Below are 25,835 nucleotides of genomic sequence, written 5' to 3' on the forward strand. Positions count from 1 at the left end.
AAGCCGCGAATCACGCGATTTTCGCCAAATACCGTGCCTTCATGAATTCCGTGATATTTCTTCAATAACTCATTAAGTCGCTCGGATTTTTCCGATATTAAGTGCATCAATTTACTTGTTAAAAGTCAACAACGCAATTTCTTAATAAATCAATCATGCATTTAATCTATGCTCGTATCATATAAGATCTATGACACAAATTGCGTGACGTCATAACTTGACAATTTTAAATTATAATTATCAACTTATTACGCCATGCAATTTGTGGCATGATTTTGATTATGATTATTATCATAATTATGATTATTATTATTATTATCATATATTATGATTATTATCATAATAAATGTGAAATTAATTCGTGATTTCAGCAACTTTGCCGTGAATTTTCACCGACCCTACTAGTTTCTATTAGGGTCGGTTTATTAGAATTCTCACGAGAAATAAGTGTTACTATTAAACTAATAACAAACAGTTAAGCAAAAATGGTTTTTAACCGATTTCAATCACTTTCGGCAGCAAAACCATCGATACAGCCGGTGAGTGCAGTGAAAAGTGCTTTCGCTTGTTTAAGAGAGAGCGTTATTTAAGCTATTGTTATATTCTGACATATTACACTTGATTTTAATCCCCTTTTCTTGTAAAAGGTTATAACTGGCCCAACAATCGCATTTATACTCTCATTTCTTTGGAAAATAAAAACGATTTAAGAAAAAACAACACTTTTATAAATTTTTATAACTATTTAAAATTAAACTTAAAGTACAACGTTTTATGTTATTTTAAATGCATTTCAATAAAACAAATGTATAAATAATATCATATAAAAAATTATTTTATAAAATAATAAAGCACAAATAGTATATTTTATAAAAATAGTCAATTATTTTTTTAAAACTCCAAAAATTATTTTGTTATATTTAGTTCTAGAAGACGTCGTTTTCATCGAAATATTAAAAAAAGGTTTTTAATTTTTTTTTTTTAATTTTATTTTTTAAGGGGTAGTTGTTGCATAAAATTACGATTTAATTGGTGAACATTCTTAGCTTTTTTTTTAACGTTTTATGTTTCTTATTTGTGATTATATGTGTGATATATTTGTGATTCTTATTTGTAATTCTATTTGAGATATATTTGATTATATTTGTGATATATTTGTGATTGTATTTGTGATATACTTGTGATTAAACGTAATATGTTTGGTATTAAACGTAACTTTTATTTTAGATATAAGATCTGGATTTTTTTTTAAATTAAAGCTTAACACAAATTTTTGCAACATGTTTGACTTAAATATTTTTAAAAAAATGTAGAACTTTTTTTTCTCAGATTATATTTAATTTTCCTTTTATATTTGGTACAAAATCTTTATTATAATTTTATAAAATTATTATTTATAAAATTTATTTTCCAACTTTTAAAAGCTAAAAAATAAACTAATTTTATCTTTAAAAAAGCACATTGCAAAAGTATATTAAAATAGTTTCAAGAAATACCTGTCAAAAATTTGTAATCTGGTAATTCCTAGAAAGTGTCTGTTACTGCTTATATCCAAATTTTTGCACTACTTTTTTTAAATTTCTCATAGAAATGTATATATATTTATAAAAGGAGTCTTTCCAGACTTTTTCAATATAGGTAATGTTATCTTAATTCTCAAAGATAGCTTGAAACTTGACTTTTTAGATATGGACCTATTTCATTATTATCTAATAATATTAGACAATAATGAAATAAGTCCATGTTATATCAATAATATAGGCAAAACATTTGAGAATATGATGCACATAAGGCTATACAAATTTTTAGATATTTTTAATTTTATTTATAAATTACAATATGGACTCAGACATGAATATTTAACTTCCTTTGCTCTTATTAATGTTAAAGAAGTTATTTAAAAGCACTAGATGAAAATAAATTTGGTTGTGGTGTGTTTATTGACTTAAAAAAAGTCTTTGACACAATAAACCATGCTATCCTTTTTAACTAATTAGTATATTATGAAATTTGTGGAGTTCCTGTGAACCACTAACTCAAATTTGTAAGTATAAACAAAAATCTCTTCTCAACCCGGCTTTTTAATTTAGAATTCTCCAAAAGATCATTTCTTAGGTTTCTGCATTTTTTTAGTATATATTAATGAGTTAAACACATACCTAAATAATGTGACTACTCACCATTTTTCTAATGACACTTATTTACTTATAATTGAAGATTTTGTTTACAAAGTTCAAAATATCAATTCTTAACTAGATAAGAGTTTATAAAAACTCACCTAATGTTAAAAAAAATCCAAATAGTTTTTAAAATCATAAATCAAAAAATACCAAGAAATTAAGTTTTTACAACAATAGAGAAGTATTAACTCCCACAAAATCAGTAAAGTATCTCAAAATTATATTAAATGAAAATCTTTCCTTTAAATCTCATCACTCCTATTTACTGAAAAAATTGAATCAATCTCTTGATGTTGGTTAGAATAAGGTACTTTGTCGAATTAGAAACTGTGACAAACATTTAAAGAGCATTATAAACCATTTTTGGTTCTCATTTAAGTTATACATTCCAGATCTAGAGACAAACTAAAAATCAATCCTTAAAAATTTTTTTATTACTTCAGAATAAAACCATAATAGTAAATAAAGCCATAAATCCACTTTTAGATTAACCACTTTGACAATTTTTGTTTGTTGTATAAATTATCACAGATTTTAAAACTATATGACATCAAACAATTGAATTGTATTTTTAGAATTGTACCCAAATGCTTCCCTTGCATTTTTTCTCACAAGTCATTAGCAAACATTTTACCTCCTTAGATCCTCTTCACACAAGAATATATTTGTTCAACTTAGTTAGCAATAAGACATAAACTTTGAAAAACATCAATCCTCCAATATATGTAACAGTTTCTCCCACTTCATTGAAACAGAAAATTCAAGTTCAAGATCTTCCTTTTTAGATAAAATGAAACAAAATTATCTTGACAGCTACTCATAAACAATCATTACTATCTATATATACTAAATATATTTCTACAACTATTTATTACAAATAATTATTTTTCTTATATCCTATTCTTATTCTATTTTTATAATTATATCTTTGCTCACTAAAACTACTTCCATTACTACTACAGTAGTAATAGAAGGAAGCTCTAACTGCTATAACAGTTTTAATTGTTATTATTTTATTCATAACTAGTTTATTATTGTTATTATAATAATATTATGTTATATAGTAATTTGATAATATTAAATAAAAAAAATATGTGTGTACGTGTGTATATATATATATATATATATATATATATATATATATACATGTGTATATATATATATATATATATATATATATAAATATATATATATTTATATATATGCATATATACAGGGGCTATTCCAGACTGTTTTCGACAGCATTTATCGTATTTGGGCGTCGATTTGGGTGCCGCCCAAATTAAAATTTGAGGTCCCTTTTCTTTTTTTTTAACATTTTTTATGACAAATATTGTTTTTGTGCTAAAAAACGCCAATTTTCTGCTAAATTTTTCTGGAACAGAAAATTTTAGCTGAAAATTGGGAGGGGTACTGCTGCCCAAATTTTTTTCCTAGAATAGGCCCTGATTTATATGTATATATATTGGTTGTTTTTTGTTGTTTCAATGTTACTTTTTTTTTTACATGGTCTTTGCTTTGAATTACTTTTATACTATTTGCATTATCCCTCTTCAGAAATAGTAACATTTATTATACTGCAAACATTATTTTTTTATGTAAAATATTTTGATTGATTGTTTCCATTTCTTTATTGTCGCTGAGTTATGTTTTTTTAATTTAGTAATACACTACAGTAACAACTCCTAGCCATGGAAGTTTTTACTGAAAAAGAAAGGATAATTTTAACAGTAACTAAATCGCCAAGTGATGAATTGTCACTCACTAATTGTCTAGTTATAAATGGAGATCTTTTAAAAAATCTTAAATCAAAATTTGGAGATGAACTTTTTACTATAATTTCTTTTAATAATGGTACAAAGTTTACATATAAAGTATGTTCCCATGATAAAATTAGTCGTGAACAAATTGGACTAAGTTATATTCAAAGAGAATGGACTCAAATTACTATCCAGTGTAAAGCTGATGTTTCCATTTGTGTGTGTACAAAACATGCCGTTATTAGTAAAATCAATCTTAAAGTAGATTTTCTTTATAAAAAAAGCAAAATAATGGACTCTTTTAACACTGATTTAATGGCGAAAAAATTCAACGAATGTTTTTGTGACCTTCCCTTTACTAAAGGTCAAAAACTGATATTCAAGTTAACAGATAAAATGCCATTATTACAATTGGTTGTTGATAAAATAGAATGTATTGAAAATAGTGCCTCTACATTTGGTTTGCTTAAGATGAATTCGTTAGTCTTCTTTGATAAGGCAGATGATTCAGATATAAATCTTATAGGTAAGTATCGTGGTGCAGTAACTATGACAACTACATCAATATTAAATCCAGACTGGGACTTTTCAAAAATGGGTGTTGGTGGCTTAGATAAGGAATTTTCAGTTATATTTAGAAGAGCATTTGTATCTAGAGTTTACCCTCCAGAATTAGTTGAACAGCTTGGTTTGCAGCATGTGAAAGGAATTCTTTTATATGGACCGCCAGGTATTTTCTTGTTTTCTTTGTTGATTTTTTGTTATTGCTAATGTTTATGATTGGAAAGAGATTTAATTAGTTAAATTAACTTTAATTTGATTAATTATTAAAATGTTGAATTAAATTGATTAAAATCTAAAGTATTTAGAATTTATGATAAGAGATTTAGAAAAATTAACAATATTTATGCAGCCCTTGTTTGGTTTTATCAAAATTAGCCCCTTTCAAATATTAGCCACTATCATTTACTAACTGATATGCAGCATTTTGTTTATTTTTACAACTGTTATAACTCTTATTTGACCCTATGACTCTAAAACAAGAATATAGTTAAACAACAAGATTGCACTGAGAAACATGTCTAGTGTGGTACTATTAGAAAGGTATTGGAGTTTGAACTCTGTACTTCTTGCTTGCAACATAAACACTTTAACACAACACCAATGTCACATTAAATTAGATATAAAAATATAGTTTATACATGATATAAGTTCTGTTTAAACTACTTTATTTTATATTCTCTTTCTTCATATTTTTTCACTTTTTCCTGGATTTACCAGTAGAAGCATGTGTTGGAGCTCTATTATACCAGGTCCTTGAGTCTGGGTACTTGAGGAAAGTTGATGAGTCTGATATTGGTACCCTATTATCAAGTTGTTTTTTTAATTACATGGTTTAATCTTAAAACTTTAATATAAAGAAACTAATACTAGAGAGAATACTAATCATAGAATAGTGAAAGAGGTCAAAGTGTTTTCTTTTTAAATATTGTAACCACTAATTTAGCATGTAATAATGGTTTAACCAGGATTAAAGAGAGTTCTAAAAAATACTTTTGTAATTTTGCAGAAAATGTTGTCTGAAATACAAGCCGTAAAAAATTCAAGTTGAGGTTTGACTTTAGCATCAGAAAAGGCAGTGTTTTGGATGTCTAGCAATGGGTTAATCTGTTTAACTGGAATTACAGGAATAGTAGGGCTGGTAGCGCTATTAAAACCAAAATTCAAATTAAAGTAAAAGTTCTTTGCAAACAACTCTGGTTTGTTCTGGGGAGAAGTAATGAGATCAGAACCATGAATTAGGGTTGTAATGTTAGACTTACTTTAATGACATATATAATTAATTTCACTGTTAAAGATTTTCCAAAAGTTAAAACCTTAGAATCTAACATATGAGATAAAATACAAGAATTAGTAAACTGAGAATAACGGAGCTTACCATCAGACAAGACCTTTTCACATTAACTTTTTGCAATGATAAAAAGACATTTGTTCTCAATAGAGATGTTCTTGTAAAAAAGATGAAAAACCATCACAGTTTAGTATAACAACTGCACAAAAAAGTGATTATTCATTTCAATAGTGTATCTTTAATATTCTAGAAATATCTTTGGGCAAACTACAACCACATGTTTACATCATTTTATTATTTGTCAATTAGAGCTTGACATGTCGAATTCCGACAAATTTTTGGCGAGTTGTGAAAAAAAATGTTTATTTTGAACAAAAACGTAATCCTAAATTATTTTTCTTGCTTCAATTGTCGCTTTTTCTATCAATGCACCCAAGTCTAACAATGCGCCAGACAACTCAAAAAAAGATAAGAAAACAACTCACTGAGTTTGAAAAGGGCCAAACTGTCAAATAAATTGAATCGATGGTGCACTACAATTTAAAGATTTTTGTTCAAGTATTATTTGACGGGAAGTTTTAAACGCAAAGAAGGGAGCGGAAGAAGGCGTAAAACAACTGCCAGAGAGGACAGATTAATTATAAGAGAGGTTCGATAGAATAGAAAGATAACAGCAGCTGAAATAAAGAGAAATTTTAAACTGGATGTTAACGAACAGACGTTTCTTCGAAGGATCCATTCTATTTAGAAATTTAAATCTTACTGGAGCATTAAAAAACCATTTATTTCTGAAAGTAATTGGAAAAAAAGACTTTAATGGGCAAAGCAATATCAGAATTGGACAATCGAACAATGGAAAAATGTTTTGTGGAGTGATGAGTCACCATTTTGTTTGCGCTTCAGTGGACGGTCGCGTGTTTGGCAGTTACATAATGAACGTTACGATCCATTAGTAACACAGCCAACAGTAAAGCGCGATAAAAAAGTGAAAGTAAGGGGATGTTTTACTTCATCTGGTGTTGGTCGTTTGTATAAAATTCCTGGTATTATGGACAGTAAAATGTATAAACAAATCTTAATTCATCAACTGATACCTAGTGCAAATGAGCTCTTTAAAGATAAAAGTTGGGTCTTTCAGCAAGATAATGACCTAAAACATACGGCAAACAATGTGAAAAATTATTTGAAGAACAAAAAATTAGTGGTTCTTTCTTGGCCAGCTCAAAGTCCTGATCTGAACGCAATCGAGAATCTCTGGAGTATATTGGATCATGGAATCAAGACAAGAGCTCCAAAAAATGAAGAAGAGTTGTTTCAAATTCTTCAAAATCAATGGAAGAACATTTCTGGGGAACTCTTACAATCACTTGTTGAGAGTATGCCTCGTCGGTGCAAGGGAGTGATCAAAAGCTGTGGCTTCACCACAAAGTATTAGTTCGGTCAATTTCGTTATTTCAATATTTTATTCTCAAATTTTCATCATTTTTTTCTCATTTTTTCTCTATCTAAGAATCAATGCACCAAATAAAAATTTTTTGTTTATTTTTTTCTATATCAGTTGTAAAAATTTAGTTGAGTTCTCTTGCATGTCTATCTAAGCTTTTTTTTGTCGGACACTGTACATGCATACATATATAAAAGATAACACGAGTTTCGAATAAAAAAAATCCAGTCCTGGCCTTGGTCACTTACTAATACAGGTGCAATATTATAAAAATGAAGATTTTACTAGGATGGAAGTTTCACATAATCAGATTCCATCTCAAAGAGTATCCTAATAGGCAGAAGATTCTGCTTGGTGTTACATCAGAACTATCATCTGAAGCAGTGCATAAAAACTTAAACAAGACACTGAAAAGGTTTGTTTTGTTTGAGAAAAACATCCATCAAACTGAAAAGTTAAAAGATATGGTTGTTAAATACAGTTAACAATATTTTAAGAAGATTTTTCAAGATTATATTTTTAAAAAAATACAATTTTTATTTTTGTTACAAATTATAAAATTTAAAATACTGTTAGTGGCATTTCATTTGTCTGAATTTGTTAAAATCAGAGATTTATCTATGTTTTGCGTATTAGAGGAGATTATTTTTTATTTTTTGTATTCTAAACAGATTTATGACAAGAAAAAGTAGAAATTTTTATAGCGCTAATTTTCATTGAAATATATTTTTCAAAAAATCATGAAGATCATTAAAAATTTTTTTTTTGAATCTAATCATAAATTATAATTAGGTTTCAAATTTTATCTAAGTATTTTTTGTCACTCAGAAGATTAGGATCCTCTTATTTTCTGTGAGTTTTAAATTTTTAGAAAAATGGTAAAGAAATAAAAAAAAGATGCAGTTTTTAATTCATTTTCAGCAATTTCTATTTCATGTCAACCTGCTAAAATAAGTGTTAAAAAGAAATCTGAAATAAAAATAACTTCAACTGAAAGTCTCTATAAAAAAAGCAGGACAACATATGTTTGGAATGATAAAAGTATATATTTAACGATCTTTTTTGCGGTCAAAATAGTGAGGTTAACTTGATAACTTTTCTGTGGTCTTTTTACAACAGGTATATCAACCATCACTTTTTTTTTTTTTAAGTACAGCCTTTATGCCAACATTAGTATCTTACTTTTAAGCAGTAAAAAGTTAATTTTTAAGTTTTTTTGAGGTCAATAATAAATTTATACCTTAATTCTAATTTTTAACCTGGAGTTGGCTCATGATCAAGCAAAGCGAAAAAGATAAGTAATCTGGCACTTTTTTTAAATCCCCCAAGATCAAAAAAATAATAATAATTTTTAACTTGACAAATGGCGAGAAAGATTTTTGTTAAGGCCAAAGTAGAAGGAGAAAGGAAGATGGGTGAAGAATGTGGTATTTTTAAGTTTTGTTCCTTATAACAACATTTTTCCTAGTATAACAATACTATGAATTAGTGATAATAAGTTTATTTTGTTTAAATTTTTTACGTTTTTTTACATAGACTGTTTGAAGGCAATAAAGAGCAAAAATTAAAAATAATAAGTTTCTTTATTAACACCAATTTTTTTTGTAAATGACAAATATTATTTTTCTAAGTACAAAAAGCTTGTTAAGGTTTCCTTTATAACATTTTACAGTTACATTACATCTCAAATTTATTACAATAGGTAACGGGGTTGCACAAAAAATATTTATCATTGTCATATTGCAATTAATCATGTTTTTTTTTATATTGGATGTACAAATGTTTCGTCTCAATTAAATATTTTATCATGAAAAATAAATAGATACTTTTGACAGATAGTTTTTTTAGTTATATTATCCTTATAACATTTTTTACATTACATCTTAATTGGTTAAATTACATTTCCTCTTAAGTTTTTAATCAAACATTGTTACCGAAGCTAATGAGTTATGCATGCTAATTTTTGTTTACCAGATTGTGCTAGATTGAAAGATGTAGTGCTAGAGGAGTTTAGTATAATTTGAATTACTCTTTATGTATTAGAAATTCAGAAGGGTGTATTAGAAATTCAAAAATTAAAAAAATGTACCATCTAAATTGTGTTTATGTAAGTTACTTATAGTTATACTAACTGTGAGCAGTGCTTGTTACTGATACAATAATTTTGTCTCAATCGATTACTTTGTAAAAAAATAAGAAATATTTTATGCTTTTCAAGTTTTTATTAATCTTCAAGCAAATATGTTTATATATTATCTTCAATTATTTTACTTTAATTTAACAGGAACATTAGGGTGGAGTGAATTTTAGTTTTTTTTACAATTCGTTTAGCCTGGGTGTGCAAAAGTTGTCTATTCATTTCAGAAATACTCTGGAAAAATATCAATGCTCTAGGAAATTATCTTGAGGTTCCTCAAGACCTTTAAAATTTTAATGGGTCCCTAATATTATGTAAAAAAAATTTTTTCAAAAGTATGTCATGTTGGGTCTCAAAAAAAGCAAAATTTTATAAAAATTTCAAAAATAACAATTATTTTATAAAAAAATTATTATTTAAGATTTTTTTGAAATTATAATTAAAAAAAATAAACTTTTTTCATTTTTAGTTTAAGGGGCGACTGAATAAGTGCGAATTTCATAACTGCGAATCAGCATAAGTGCGACTGGCATAAGTGCGAACTGGCATAAATGCGAACTGGCACAAGCGCGAACTGGCATAAGTGCGAATCACTTGCAAAAACTGGCATAAGTGCGAACTAGCACAAGCGCGAACTGGCATAAGTGCGCCAAAAGAATTTGCAAACATTGGCATAAGTGCGAACTGGCATAAGTGCGAACTGCCATAAGTGCGAAACAATTGCAAAAACTGGCATAAGTGCGAACTGGCACAAGCGCGAACTGGCATAAGTGCGCCGAAAGAATTTGCAAACATTGGCAAAAGTGCGAACTGGCATAAGTGCGAACTGGCATAAGTGCGAACTGGTATAAGTGCGAACCAATTGTAAAAACTGGCATAAGTGCGAACTAGCACAAGCGCGAATTAGCATAAGTGCGCCGAAAGAATTTGCAAACATTGGCATAAGTGCAAATTGGCATAAGTGGCGAATTGGCAAGTTCGCACTTATGCCAGTTCGCACTTATGCCATTGTTTGCAAATTCTTTCGGCGCACTTATGCCAGTTCGCGCTTGTGCCAGTTCGCACTTATGCCAGTTTTTGCAATTGATTCGCACTTATGCCAGTTCGCACTTATGCCAATGTTTGCAAATTCTTTCGGCGCACTTATGCCAGTTCGCGCTTGTGCCAGTTTGCACTTATGCCAGTTTGCACTTATGCCAGTTTTTGCAATTGATTCGCACATATGCCAGTTCGCACTTATGCCAATGTTTGCAAATTCTTTCGGCGCACTTATGCCAGTTCGCGCTTGTGCCAGTTCGCACTTATGCCAGTCTTTGCAACTGCTTCGCACTTATGCAGATTCGCAGTTATGAAATTCGCACTTATTCAGCCTCCTCTAGTTTAAAAGGTCATTTTTTCTGCAATAAACTATAAAATAACAATTTATTTTTTTTTAAATAATTGTTATTTTTGGAAATTTTTATAAAATTTTGCTTCTTTTGAGACCCAACATGACATACTTTTGAAAAATTTTTTTTTACATAATATTAGGGACTCATTAAAATTTTAAAGGTCTTGAGGAACCTCAAGATAATTTCCTAGAGCATTGATATTTTTCCAGAGTATTTCTGAAATGAATAGACAACTTTTGCACACCCAGGCTAAACGAATTGTAAAAAAAACTAAAATTCACTCCACCCTAAAGAACATTCAAGTTTTCATAAAATGGTTTAAGTTTGGTTCTTCAAAATTGTTTTAATTTCTTTTGGTCTTTAAATATATTTGGTTAATCTTAGTTAATATATTTAAAATTCTTATCTATTCTTACTTTGAAACAACTTCTTTATATATAGTGTATAAATATTATGTTTGAATCAAAAAATTATTTGTTTTATTTATTTGTTTATAAAGTACCATGTATTTTCACAAGATACATTGTTACGTTATCTAGTTATGTAAAAATGTTACATGTCGATTACATAAAAATAACAAACATTTGTGACCAAACTGTAATGTATAATGTCTCAATACATAACATTGTTATAGGGGTTTAATCCAAATGAATTAATGGGTTTTTGTTTTATAGATATAGCCTTTTATTTCCTCACAATAATTTTTTTGCTTTTGTTTAGATTTGATAATGCTGAAAATATTAATTTTTTGTTACTATTATTACCGTCATAATACTTGAGCTACCCGGGGTTACTTGAACTCAAAAAAATAAATGTTTGTTTATTTTTTATAGATTTATTTGGTATGAAAGTAAATAAGTTAATTGTACACTTACTCAAATCGAGTAACATAAAAATAAAATAAAAGGGTAAAATTTTTTTGCAAGAAGTAATCAAAAATATATTTTTTTAAAGGAAACTACAATAATGGTAAAAATTTAGTGTAAAGCTTTCGTCTATCCAGACATAACCAAAAAAGATAAAAATTGTTTGACAACATTTCTTAAAAGAAGTTGCTACAAAATGTAGCTATTATAATTGTCTTTTATTTTTATTATTTTGATAAAAAAATTGTATTTATGTTTGAAGTTCAAAATTGGGGCTACTTAAACCCAAATGTCATTGTGGCAGCTTATGTTTGAAAATGATTAAATTTGCTTTCCATTAACAATAAACCCCAAAGTGTAATAATATATTTCAAAGGAGTTGATATATCTATTTTAACCATGTTTTTAATATTTGTTAAGTTATAAAATGTATAGGGTGGGGTGGGGTAATATAAATAGAATTTTATACATTTTTTTTTTTTAATATAATTTTTTTTTTTAGTTAATTACCACCATAAAACTTTTGTTATTTTTCTTTACATTCAGGGTGTATTCAATAAAATCACAATGAGTAGAACATAAATATATTTTCAATAACTAACTTACTAATCCTTTTTTAACAACACCTTTCATATATCCATATTATCCCACTGGTGGGGTAATACGGATACTCATAATATATTTGATACATATATCACACTTATTGCTTTTCATGAATTTAAAAGGTCAAACTATATTGGTTATGACTAGCAGTTTTACTTGTATGACTCCTCTTCCTTAACAAGCTTTATGATAGTCATTAATTTGCTGTGATTGTATGTACCATTAGTCTTGCACTGATATTTTATTTCAGGCATGATAGTTTATTTCAGTCTTATTATTTTATCTAAAATATTATAAAATTAAATTTAGTTATGTAAAATATAAAATTTAATTATAAAGTAAAATGTGGTAATAAAATAAAATGAGGAATACAAAAATAAAATATGAAATATTTAAATGGGAGTTAAAGTTTTACTCTATCCATACAAAGAAAACAAATTTGAACTATGATCTTAATGTAAATAGTTCAGTAACATTAGATAAAACTATTTTATGTTACTGAAAAATGTATAATACTATATTTAAAAGCAAAAGCGAGCTTAAGTATATAAATAAATGCCATGCAGCTTATGATTTTGTAACAAAATTCTATAATGTTAATAGGATTTTATATATTTTATATATATTCATTTTACCCCACTATCATTTTACCTGGATATCCATTTTACCCCATTTTAGATTTTTGTTTATTTATCAATATGGGTTAGAGAACTTATAAATTAAATTTTACATGTTGTTACATGATGGTCCAACTAATAAATTTACATCATTATTCTTGGACAAGTAATATTACTGAAGTCTGCAGACAAAAGTTTTGAAACGTAATGTTTTTTTTATTTTTTTCAAAACAAAATGTTTTACATTTTAACTATTCATCTAAATCAAATATAAACATTGTTAATGCTAAAAAAAGAAGCTAATTATGTGTATAAACTGTTCGTAATTTTCAAGTTTTAGCATTATGTATAGATAACTTACTCCATGCATACTTATTGAGTATATCCATAATACCCCAACAATCCATATTACCCCACCCTACCCTACCTAAATAATGTTAATGGTTGGTTAAAGCTATTGTTATACACCTATATGCATATACTTCGTGCTATCATAACTGGTTCTACCAGAATGGTTTGCAGATATAAAAGAAAGTTGGAATCTAGAGATTACAAAGACTATACCGATCAAAACTTAGAGCAAGCCTGTATTAATATTGAACTTGAAGCTATGAGTCAACAATTTGCTGAAGAACAGTTTAGAATCAACAGTTCCAGCATTAAGAGAGCTCTTCAAAGACGACACTTTACTATCACAATACAACATGCAGGGCATTCAGTTGTCTTCACACCTGAAGAAAAACAGTCATTTTGTGATCACTTGAATAAAGTTTCAACTTTTAGCTACCCACTGACCTCATTTGATCTTTGAATTATTGTGAAATCCTATCTAGATTGATTAGGGAGTGATGTTCAATGTTTCAATGAAAATCTCCCAGGTATTGAATGGGTAAAAGCCTTTATTAGAAGACATCATCAACTATTCGAGAGATTTTCTGTAAACCTCAAAAGGGTCATGGCTGCACTACACTACAGGGCTTTTACACTATAGGTTCAAGTAGCCCCACAACAAAGGCTAATTAAACCCATAGTGTAGTAAAATAACCCAAGTCCCCAAAAGAGGGGAAACGAAGTCCTCCTAAATATTTTTTTCTCTATAATAATCATAACTAATTTAATCATAACTAATCATAGTCCATGAGTTAGCAACAACAAGTTTTTTTTACATTGATATAAAGAGAGAACCACAAACGACAAACATGCATCAAATTTGGGTCCAACTAGCCCCCTATGACGGTATATTTACTCTTTGTTAATAAATGTTATTTGATTACTATATAATTAAATTAGGTTTATTACCTTTCAGATATGTGTAATAGGAGTTCATGTTACTATATGACACACATATGTGCAAAAGAAATGTGTAGTTAAAAAAAAACAAGGCGTTTTATATATATCAATATTTTAAAAATTAAATATCAATTTTAGAAATGCTGTAATCTATTTAATTACATGAAAATATAAAAAAATTGTTGTAGCCAAATACTTATATTATTTTACACTAAATCAGAAATTATTCAAATAGTAATATTTTTAATATTTAAAAGTAGTAAAATTTTTAATATTTAGAAATAGTAAAATTTTTAATATTTGCAAGTAGTTAAGTTTTAATTTTTTCAAATAGTAAAATTTTAAATACTTTTAAATACTAAAATTTTCATTATATATTTAAATAGTTAAGTTTTTAATATTTTCACATGGTCATAGTTACCCACATAAATTCAAATTTTTCTTGCCCACACATAAAGATACATGTTGGATCTCATCAAATCATGTTTTATGTACCAATGATCTACAACAAATGGCCCTTTTTGAAACAGAGTTGGCAAAAACATTTGAACCAAATTAGAGTTGTTAACACGGCCAAAAGTAGCAAGGGTCAAGGACAAGGCTAAGAGTTTTAAAGTCAAGGCTTGCACAAACATTTTCAAGACCAAAGACTAAAAATTTTGCCACACATTACAAGGCCAAGGCCATGATCGAGGCTAAAAGTTACAAGGACAAGGACAAGGCTAAGAGTTTTAAGGTCAAGGCCAAGATTAAGAGTTTCAAGGCCAAGGCTTGCACAAAAGTTTTCAAGACTAAAGACTAAAAATTTTGCCTTATGTAAAGGCCAATTATTAACAAAACTGTAAGTAGCAAGCGTTGTGACAATAAAACCACATTTTGTAAAAACAGACCAAGGTTATGGGTAGAATTCAACCAAATTAATAAGAAAATGTATTTTTTTTTAAGGCCAAGGCCAAACCAATTAAGGCTAAGGTCAAAAATTTTAAGGCCAAGGCCTCAATTTTTGGCCTTAAGGCAAGACCAAAGACGAACAACTTTGAACCAAATAGAAAAAATTTATGTTATTTTTTTAAATGTATTCAAAGTTAAATGGTATGTTTAAAAATATGAACAACAAAAAAAAATTTTGAAGGAGAGGAGTTAAAGTATTTTTAAAAAAATTGAAAGAGAGGTTTAAAAAGAAAGTCCCATTGCTCCCCCCTCCAACTTTGTGCTCACCCCGGTGTACAAAAAAATGAATTAAGATATAAATTTATTATTGACCTTCAAAAAACTTCAAAATTTAACTTTTTACTATTTAAATTAAGTTTTTTGTCAAAATTTTGTCATTAGTAAGTTAGCAATCTTCTTTAAGCTGATTCAGCATTTTAATAAGCTTTAAATAAAAGGCTGTGTTTTGAAATGACAAAAAACGCAATTAATATTTTCCTTTAAAAGTAATGATTGATACCTATATTTTAAATTGTAAAATGCTACTGGAGGTTCTAACTTTCAGATTTTTAAAGTTTTAATAAGACCTATAACATATATACAAATTAGCAAAATCTAAAACATGTTGTGATATAAGCAATAAAATATAAAACATGTTGTGATAAAATATAAAACATGTTGTGATATAAGCCTGCCATCATTTAATGCTTATTATTGCAATTGCTTATTAATGCAATTAATGCTTATTATTGATTTAAAATTTGTTATTACCTATTTAATAATATAATAGTTAAATCAAGACTCAAAATTAGTTTTGAATATGAAATTGATATATAAAATAAGTATAAAAATATGGATATAAAAAGAATTTATATTCAACTACTAATTATATATTATATAACAATAAATAAAAAAATTTTAAAGTAATTTTGAAATAGTAAGAATAACTTTGTGCTAAAACCATTAAATAATGATGTAATATTATTATTTGATTGTGAACTTAGAATAATAATGTAAATTATATTTTTATGCATTTAAAAATATCACCAAAGCAATTGTTTACAGTATAATGACAGTTATTTTCAAGAAATATCCAAATACTGCTTCCCTAGATCCAAATTGGGTACCTGAAACTACTACTTACTTTCTACTTTAAACTCATTTGAGTATTCACCTTGGTAGGTTTTATTTGTTCAAAATGAGTTTGAGGGGGAGATGAAGGTATATTTAAAATGGAGACAGTTGTTAGATTGTTTTGTATTAAAAGAGGTTGTTTTACAAATAAGTTGATACAAGTTCTTTGAAAAATGTTTTAAAAATAATTAATCATATTTAGTTATTTCTTATAATGATGCATATTAGTTTATTATTAGTATATTATTTTATAAAGGTACTGGAAAAACATTAATGGCTCGTCAAATTGGGAAAATGCTAAATGCTTCCGAACCAAAAATTGTTAATGGTCCTGAAATTTTAAATAAATTTGTTGGTGAGTCTGAAAAAAATATAAGAGTGCTGTTTGAAGATGCCGAAGCTGATCAAAAAAAATATGGAGTTAATAGTCCACTCCATATGATCATTTTTGATGAAATAGATGCAATTTGTAAACAACGAGGAACTGCTACAGGCAGTACTGGAGTAGCTGATACTGTTGTTAATCAGCTATTATCAAAGGTTATATGATTATTAAAATGTTTTATTAGGAAAATCATATAGAAAAATAAAAATTTAATTTATAAATAGTTGTTTTATAAAATACTTGTACATACTGCTATTTTTCTAATTTTTATTTCTTTTTCATAATTTTTATTTTTTTTTATTTAGATAGATGGTGTAGAACAGTTAAACAATATTTTAATTATTGGAATGACAAACCGAAAAGATCTTATTGATGAGGCGTTGCTAAGACCTGGAAGGTTAGAAGTCCAGATGGAAATAAATCTTCCAAATGAAGAAGGTAGATTGCAAATTCTCAACATTCACACATCAAAACTTCAAGAGCATAAAAAGCTTCACTCAGACGTTGATCTTAAGCAAATATCTGTGCAAATAAAGAACTACAGTGGTGCAGAAATAGAGGGTTTGGTGCGTGCTGCAACTACTAATGCTATGAATAAATTTGTGAGTCAAGGTCAAGGAAAAGTGGAAATTCACAAAAATGCAGTAGAGAGTTTATTGGTTACCAAAACAGATTTTGATGTTGCAGCAAACGACATTAAACCAGCGTTTGGTAGTGGAACTGACGATGCTGATCATTACCTTGACATTGGTATTTTTGTATATGGTAATCCAATTTCCAGTATTATTGAAGATGGTGAGTTACTAATTAAACAAGCTCAATCAGGTATTTTGGTTTCACCGGTCAGTTTATTATTGCAGGGTCCTGCAGGTAGTGGTAAAACTGCACTTGCAGCTCACTTGGCATATAAATTGTCAAAGTTTCCTTTTGTAAAAGTTGTTTCACCTGAAAATATGATTGGTTATTCTGAAAGTTCCAAGTGTCAAGCCATTAAAAAAATCTTCGATGATGCATACAAGTCTGAATTAAGTTGCATTATAGTTGATGACATTGAACGTTTGTTAGAATATGTTCCAATCGGTCCGAGGTTTTCCAATGTAGTGCTACAAACGTTAATTGTGCTTTTAAAAAAAAAGGCACCAAAAGGTCACAAACTATTGATTATAGCAACTTGCAATAGTTCAGATGTTCTTCGAAGTTTGCAAGTATTTGACTGCTTTAATGCCACTATCTATGTTCCAGCAATAAAGGATGTTGTATATATGACAAACATACTTAGGGAACTCAATGTTTTTAATAATGATGAGCTACGAGAAATTGAAAGTGAAATGGAACAAGGAAATTTTGTTGTTAGTTTAAAAAAATTAATCAGTTTAGCTGAGATGGCGAAGCAATCTGACGATTCAAAAGTTGTAAAGTTTATTTGTTTACTAAACCAACAATGTGGTAATATCTATTAAGGTATCTATTCAGTCAAGAGATGAAAAATTGAGTGTAACAAATGGGTTAATACAGTAGGGGTATTTTTGCGAAAAAAAAAATTTTTTTAAGTTACTGAGAGCTTTATTGGCTTTTATAGAAGTTTTCTGAGGTGCAAAATAACCGTCTCCGTTTAATAATTTTGAATTTTTCTCCCACTCATTACGTTTTTTGTTTTTTTTATCAATCCCTGTTTATTAACTTGGTAGTTTTTTCCCTTCATTTTCTAAAATCGTTTTGGGATCAATCAATGTATATATTGTTTTTTGTTTTGTTGTTGTTTTCAATTTATTTGAACGTAGTCCCATTTTTCATAAGACTTGCTCTTCCTCTCATATCTTTCTCCCCCGTTTATTTGGCATCTCAGAATGTGTTAAATAATATTTTTAGGAATTCTAAAGTATTTTTAGTATGGTATTTTACTAAAACATATTGAATAGTTTTTTGTGTAAGGGAGTATTTAAAACTTCTCTTTATCTCCTTTATATTGAGATTAATTGATATCTATCTATTAGTTAATGACTTAACTTACTGCATAATTTTTAAAATAATTATAATTCTTAGTTTTTCATAATTTTGGTTTTTATATGAAAGTTATTTATTGTTTGAATAATTTAAATAAAGTTATAAATATTGGAGTTATTGAGTTTTTAATATTGTAACTTTTTTTATATTGATTTCTTAAATTAAGTTTTTGAGTTACTTTAATATTGATATCATTTAAATACACAAGCGAACACTTTAATTCAAAGTTACATTTTTATGTTAAAGTTTAAAACCCATTATTAGTGGATTTTTTTTTCCTTTATGCATCTTTTTTGTTATCTTTATATGCGTGGTAACCAATTAACGATTTTATGTTTTAAAAATATAAAAAATAGGGATGCGAGTCTAAACAATATACCGGGATTACCATCAATTTCAAAATTGTGGGTAGGGTATATAAGGACACTTAAGAAACAAATGCTAGTTGCGGATAAACTAATTATAGTTAATGCTGTTTTTTATAAATTTCTTAAAATTTCATTTATACAAGAAAGCGAAAAAACAAAATAAAAAATTCTAATAATTTTGACAACCAAAGTAACAAAACTGTAGACTAGCAAAATTTTTATATTTTGCAAGTGGGTGGGACAGCTTAAGAGCAGAAGTTATTCGTTAATTGTAAGACTTTAAAAAGATAAAAAATAAAGGCTATCTATCATTTAAACATTTTCAGACATTAAAATCTTAAAAAAGTAACATACCCATATAAACTACACACCCATACACCACAAAAAAGAAAAAACTGAAAAAAACTTCTGTTTTATTATAACATATTCTTAAACAAACAAACTTGAGAAATTGTTCAAAAAATTAAGTTGAGTAAAACTAGAATATTAAATTAGTAACTACTACCAAATTAAAAATTAAACAAATGTTATGGATCACATAAATCACACAAAAAATATCTTAAAACTATTTGGCAACACTTTTGATAAACTGGATAACTAGCAATATGCCCATGTAGAGCAAATTTAAATATGACGCATGTATATGCAATAGTTCAAGATAAATCTTTATTCGTTGGATCGCATTGGAAAATACGCAAATTTTGTCTTTTCGCAACTTACGAAACTTAGCATTTTGGTACTTGTAAAATGCATTTTGGTATTTCTAAAACTAAATTTTTTTTTACAATAATGAAGCACACTTTAAAATGTTTTATCAAATAAAAATTTTTTGCTAAGGTATAAGGTTTTAGGCATAACTGACCCGTTAAGCCTCACTGTCCCGACATGCCCCGCTCTATCCTACTCATATAGTACTATTGTTGGTGACTATTTTAATTATATATTAGCATTTAAATATTTCCTAACAAACCGTTGTTCAATTATTTCAGTTTAAAGATTTAAAGTTGTTTAGGCTGCAGTTACGTAACTTTAAATCAGTGAAAACGCGAACATGTTCAATTACACGCGTGCAGCCAGCCCTGCGGCATATAAAATGTTCAAAATTGGCAGCGTGTTTATAGCATTGCTGTTAAAGAATACAAAAAATTATATACGCAAGTAAATATGCTTAATTTAAGAAATAATTTAAATTTTTTCAAAAAAATATTTTGATTGTTTTTAAATCAAAATTTAACGTAGATTCCTATATTTAAGTAGTTTTCTCTCAAAATGTGAGTGTTGCCCATCAGATAGTATATATTAAATGAAAAATTTTATTTTCACCCAAATCACCTATCTATCAAGACCCCAATCTAGATGCTTACTACGACAATAATCATCTAGATTCCCGGTGGGAAATGAGCTAGCGACTAGCCAGCGAATAACTAGTTAGCCGCTACCTATGGGTTTAACACGTTTAAAATACGTAGTAATACGTTTTTAGACGTCTTTTGTCATCCTGCTATCATTTTCCCACCGGGTTTGCTTAACTGCTTAAAAATTACAATAAAAATGGTAGATTATAGTTTATTAACAACCGAAAAACATCACACTGTTGAGTTCACTTTTAAGATTTATGATTGTAAAAACCTTTTTAAAATTTTATAATAAAGTTATAAGTATGGGAATAAGGGAAAAACAAACTATGAAACGTTTATACTCTCGTAAAAGAAGACTCTTTAGAAATATGCACACAAAATCATTTAAAACAATCATTAAGAGTCTATCTGAAACACTGGAATTTTGTTGCTAACCAGTGACTGATTAACAACGAAATTCCACTGTTGCTCTTTGCTATGGTTCTACTAATCAGGAAAATCCTATTGTTTCTTTTGAATTTAAACGTGTACGTAAAGTTTACTATAAGTTTATATAAGATGTATTGTCTTCTACTTACTCCTGTCAGAATTTAAAGAACATATTTTTTTTTTTTTACAAGTACATTTTAAAATTATTTATTTATTGACGAAATAAAAAAATACTTATTATATTATATCTTGCTCTATCTCTGTATCAAATGATTTTAAGTACAGAGAAACAGATATAATGATTTTAAGTACAGAGAAACAGATACATTATTGATGTCTCAATTTAAGCCTAATTTTTTAGTAAACTGTGTTGTCTAAAATGCCATTTTGAAATACTGGCTAAAAATATTTCCAAATAAAAAAGGATTAGCTTCTTCTTTGAGAGTATTATGTGAATGTGGTTATAATTTATTCTATATATTTACAAAATGAAGATGCATTGCAACTTAAGCTAAAAACATTTGAGTCTTTACTTTTTAAATATAAAAATATTCTTGTTCGTATTTTACTATTTTTTTTTTGACCAAATAATTGGGGCAATCGAGGCAAAAAATAATAATTTATTTTAGTTTGAGTTGTAGTCCTTTCTTTATAGAGTCTAGTGTTAAAGTTTCATTTAAAAATATATAACAGTTCTTAAATTATCATCTGCTGAAAATATAGACATTTTCCTCATTTTTTCAACATTATAAACGTCTGCTATAAATTCTTTTTTTTTTTAGTAATTTGCATTAGTTTTTTAAGACCTCCTATATAATATATAGTCATATAGCATGCAATACCAAGTTATTGTTTTAGATTTATCAGGGGGCATATCCCTTAATTAAATATACTTAGAAATAAATATTTTGTTTAATTTTTATTAATTTATGATTTTTTTTTTTATTAAATTTTTTTGTTCTTTAATCCTTACAAATTCGTAAAATATAATAGAATCTTTACAGAAAAAAGTATAATTAAAAAAAAAAAATTACAAAGTTACGTTATACAAAAAAAATATATAAAATAAAACTGTAAAGTATTAGAAATTACTTTAAAGAACGCGGAAAACTTGCAGAAGACCGGCGGTCTTGTCATCAAGAAACCGCTATGCGTTACTAACATTTTTTGGATGCTTTTATTTAAAATAAGTTTATTTTTTTTTTTATTTTTTTTTAAATGTTATCGGTTTTCGGCAGAATGAGAATAAAAATCTAAAATGCAAAAAACAAAAAATGCAGACAAAAATAAGTTTTTAATTTTTTAATTTTATTTCAATACACATTAATATAAGTAGGTACACGATTTGCTAAATAGGTAATATATAGTCGTTCAAGTGTTGATAAATAAGCCTATTATTTGTTTTTGCTGTTGTTTTTGAGTTATTAGAGTTTACATTTGTTTCGGAACAAAGTTGGTTTTATATATAGTTTTAAATGTTTTGGGGTTAATAAAAACTCATAAAGTTGTTAGTGTTTAAAATGAGATCTTTTAATAACGTTTTCAGAGTATATCAGTTATTCGATTTTTCCATTGAATATTTTTTGATATTAATTTGTTATATAGATAAGGACCACGGTACGAAATGGAAAAGTGCGAGAGATTAGTTTTTTTAAAAGGTACGTTGAAGTTTCCCGTTCCTCTGGTATGGTATCTATTTTTGCTATTTTGGAAAAAATTCTTTGAAAAGTAGGAAGGAACTAGTCCAAGTTTATATTTGAGCATAAATAACAAATTTTGGAATATTTTGGTTTGATATACATTTAATGGTTTCAGATTTTTTAAAAGTGGCTCAGCATGCGAGAGTCTATCCTTATTAAAAACTATTCTTGCAGCATATTTTTGTTTTCGATATAGTGTGGTTAGTTTGGATCTATGAGTACTCGCCCATGCAACATTAGCGTATATGTAGTAGCTTTGTATAAACGAGAAGTATAGAAACTTTAAATTATCAGGAGACAGTATAGAACTAGCTTTGTAGAGGATATGTTTTTTGATATTTTGGTATTTAATATATCTATATGTGATTTCCATGAGATGTTCTCATCAATAAGTATCCCTAGAAATTTAGTTGCTTGGGTTTTCTCTATTTTTAAATTAAAGTTTACATTAAAATTTGACTTTAAAACCTCAAAAAACACGTTTTAAACAGCTCGTAAAATACACGCGTTTTTGGTTTACGCCAAGATCGTGACAAACACGTGTTTATACAGGTTTTAATTCCGAAAAAGAAACTAGATGTGCCGGTTGGGATAATATTATACGGGCAGGATTTCAAGAAGATCGTAATGTCTTTTCACAAAGCCCTCAGCAATATAAAACTCTATTTTCTTTGACAATAAAAACATCTATATACCTTATAATGTAACTATATACCTAAAATATATAACCACTATCATTATGTTATTATTATATTATATGGAAAGAAAATAATGCTAAAGCCGTAAAAATTTTGATATAAATTCCACCAAATTTGTTCAATATATAAATAAATTTGTTGAAGATATGAAAAAAATTAATTTCTTATAACGAAATTAGATTTTTTTAATAAATTCTCACCCATTGCACCTTCTAACATCGCGTGCAATCCTGTCCGCTGTTTTTATGCTATCTTTCTAGATCGACTACTTCTATCTTTCACTTTAACATATCTTTGTTCTTCCTAAAATCACTTTACTCTTGGTCCGTAGAGCGAGTTATGACGCTCCTTTTGGAGCCGAACCTGTCTTTGCGGTCCTTGGTAATGTGGCCTCTATATAGCAATTAGCCGGAGGAGGATAAACCACAATACCAAATTTGTTCAATTTATAAATGCCAACTACTCACATCATTTGATGTATTATATGTAGGTGGTATAACAGCTTAATCAGTTATACCACCTACATATAATGCAGATTTAATCAAAAATGGTAATATCTTAGATTTAATTTTAACAGAAGCACCAGAATGTATAAATAAAATCCATCATAACCAAACTCAAGGCAACATCAGATTCTAGTGCTGTCTATTCCAGCTAGGTATTTTAAGCCAAATACTCAGCCGGAAAAATTTTGTCAAAAACACTACTAAAAGTGAAATGTCAAATTATAGGAAATCAACATTTTATTATAAACTTGGTAATTATACAGACATAAACAATGCTATCAATGAAAATGACTGGGAAGGTCTTTTTGAAATAGCATTAATGAGTGCTATAAAATATTCCTAAATATCTGTAATGAATAATGCCAAAAATACATTCCTAAAAAATATTTGTATACTTTAATAAAAAACAACAACATAGAGAAGCAAAAAAAAACAATTAAAAAATAAAACAAGCTTATGGCACAAATTATTATCTAATGGTTTTAAATGTGACCAGCTGAAAGTCCAATTAATTTAATGGTTTTAAATGTGACCAGCTAAAAATATATTTTAATCAACGAAACTGTTGAAAAACTAGTTAAATCAAAAAGAAAAAATTATGAAAAAAAATGAGCAGAGTCATCAAAAGAAAATCCAAAACTAATTTATGCTTATGTAAATTCACACAAAAAAATAAAATTGGGCATTAATAAAGTAATAGATAAAAATGGTTCTTTACTATAAATATAAAATAATGATAAAAATAAAAATGGTTCTTTAATCGTGATAAAAATGGTTCTTTAATCGTGATAAAAATGGTTCTTTAATCGTGATAAAAATGGTTCTTTAATCGTGATGATATTGCTAATTTCAACATTCTCAATGAAAGCTTTTATTCTGTATTTTTTATAGAAATTTTCCAAATATTACAGTAAAAACAAGCAAGACTTTAGAACTAGATATTGACTCAGTAATAACTCAAGATATCATTAGGAGTAAACTTAGTAAACTAAATGTAAATAAAGCATTCAGTGCAGATGGTGTATGTTCATACGTGTTGAAAAAAATGTCAAAAATGTTTTTGCAAACCTCAAGAATACTATTCAAAAGACCCTTAAAAGAAGGAAAAGTTCATGTCAAATGGTAAATGTAACTCAAATGGTAAATGTAACACCACTGTACAAAAAAAGAGATAAAATAATCCAACAAATTATAGACCAATTTCATTAACATCAATACCATGCAAAATTCTTAAATCAATCTTAAGTGGCAAAGTTATGGAATACTAACATGGAATATTAACAAACATGGAATATTAACAAACAATTTATTAAATAGTAACCAACATGGTTTTCAAAAGAACAAAAGCTATACCACAAATCTACTTAAAACACAAGAAGTTTTATTTGATGCTATTGAGAATGAGTGGTGTATTGAATTGTTGTGTACAGATTTCTCAAAAGCATTTAATAAAGTACCTCATATGCGATTAATGATAAAGTTAAACCATATGGTAATGTTGGAATAATACTCAATAGAATAGTAGACTATTTATATAACAGAAAGCAACGAGTAATTTTAGGGGAATGTTTATCAAAATGATTGAAAGTAGAGAGTGGAGTTCCACTGGGTTCCATCCTTGGGCCTCTTTTAATTTTGATTTTCATTAACGATCTACCAGACACAGTAAAAAATTATATTAAACTATATGCAGTTGATAGCAAAATATAAATATTATTAAATCAGATGAAGATATACACATAAATAAATTACAATAAGATATCGATATTATTATGAAATGGTTGTCATTATGAATATTGAAATTTAATTATGAAAAATATGAAATTACGCACATTGGCTTTAAAAATCCATGTATAACTTATTCAATGTTAGACACTGAAACCCAACTAAAAAATATCTTAGCAATGTCAGAAGTAGAACAGGATTTAGAAGTATTAATGCAACCTAATTTAAAATGGACATGTCACATTGATGAAGCTGTAGTAAAATCAAATCAAAAACTTTCTCTTATTAACAACACTAGAAAAGAGTGTCGTTTACGACACTTTTTCCTATTATTGTTAATAAGAGAAAAACGATTCAATATGTAAAACTCAATTAAAGCATTACAATTTTCGTGCTTATAACCTAAAGTTAACAAAGGCATTTTTTAAGAGTAATGCTCGATTTAATTTCTTTTCATG

The 25,835-nt window shown here is 27.6% G+C and overlaps 1 protein-coding gene across 1 annotated transcript; it reads left to right on the plus strand.

Moving 5' to 3' along the window:
* The first annotated feature begins 372 nt into the window (after positions 1 to 372).
* LOC100203653 (vesicle-fusing ATPase) lies at positions 373 to 18,871 on the plus strand. The gene is made up of 5 exons (XM_065805041.1): positions 373 to 539; positions 925 to 963; positions 3,844 to 4,670; positions 16,461 to 16,744; positions 16,895 to 18,871. Exons 3-5 carry the CDS (start codon positions 3,872 to 3,874, stop codon positions 18,047 to 18,049), a joined length of 2,238 nt encoding a protein of 745 aa, XP_065661113.1. The 5' UTR covers positions 373 to 539; positions 925 to 963; positions 3,844 to 3,871; the 3' UTR covers positions 18,050 to 18,871.
* The last annotated feature ends 6,964 nt before the right edge of the window (positions 18,872 to 25,835 follow it).

The sequence above is a fragment of the Hydra vulgaris genome, chromosome 09, assembly GCF_038396675.1.
Source record: "Hydra vulgaris chromosome 09, alternate assembly HydraT2T_AEP".
NCBI lineage: Eukaryota > Metazoa > Cnidaria > Hydrozoa > Anthoathecata > Hydridae > Hydra > Hydra vulgaris.

What these genes read in the sequence shown, in the direction of transcription:
- LOC100203653 (XM_065805041.1), top strand. Translation starts at nt 3,872, where the DNA reads ATGGAAGTTTTTACTGAAAAAGAAAGGATAATTTTAACAGTAACTAAA. An exon ending in TCTTTTATATGGACCGCCAG is followed by an intron (nt 4,671 to 16,460) that starts GTATTTTCTTGT and finishes TATTTTATAAAG; the next exon opens with GTACTGGAAAAACATTAATG. An exon ending in TTAATCAGCTATTATCAAAG is followed by an intron (nt 16,745 to 16,894) that starts GTTATATGATTA and finishes TTTTTTATTTAG; the next exon opens with ATAGATGGTGTAGAACAGTT.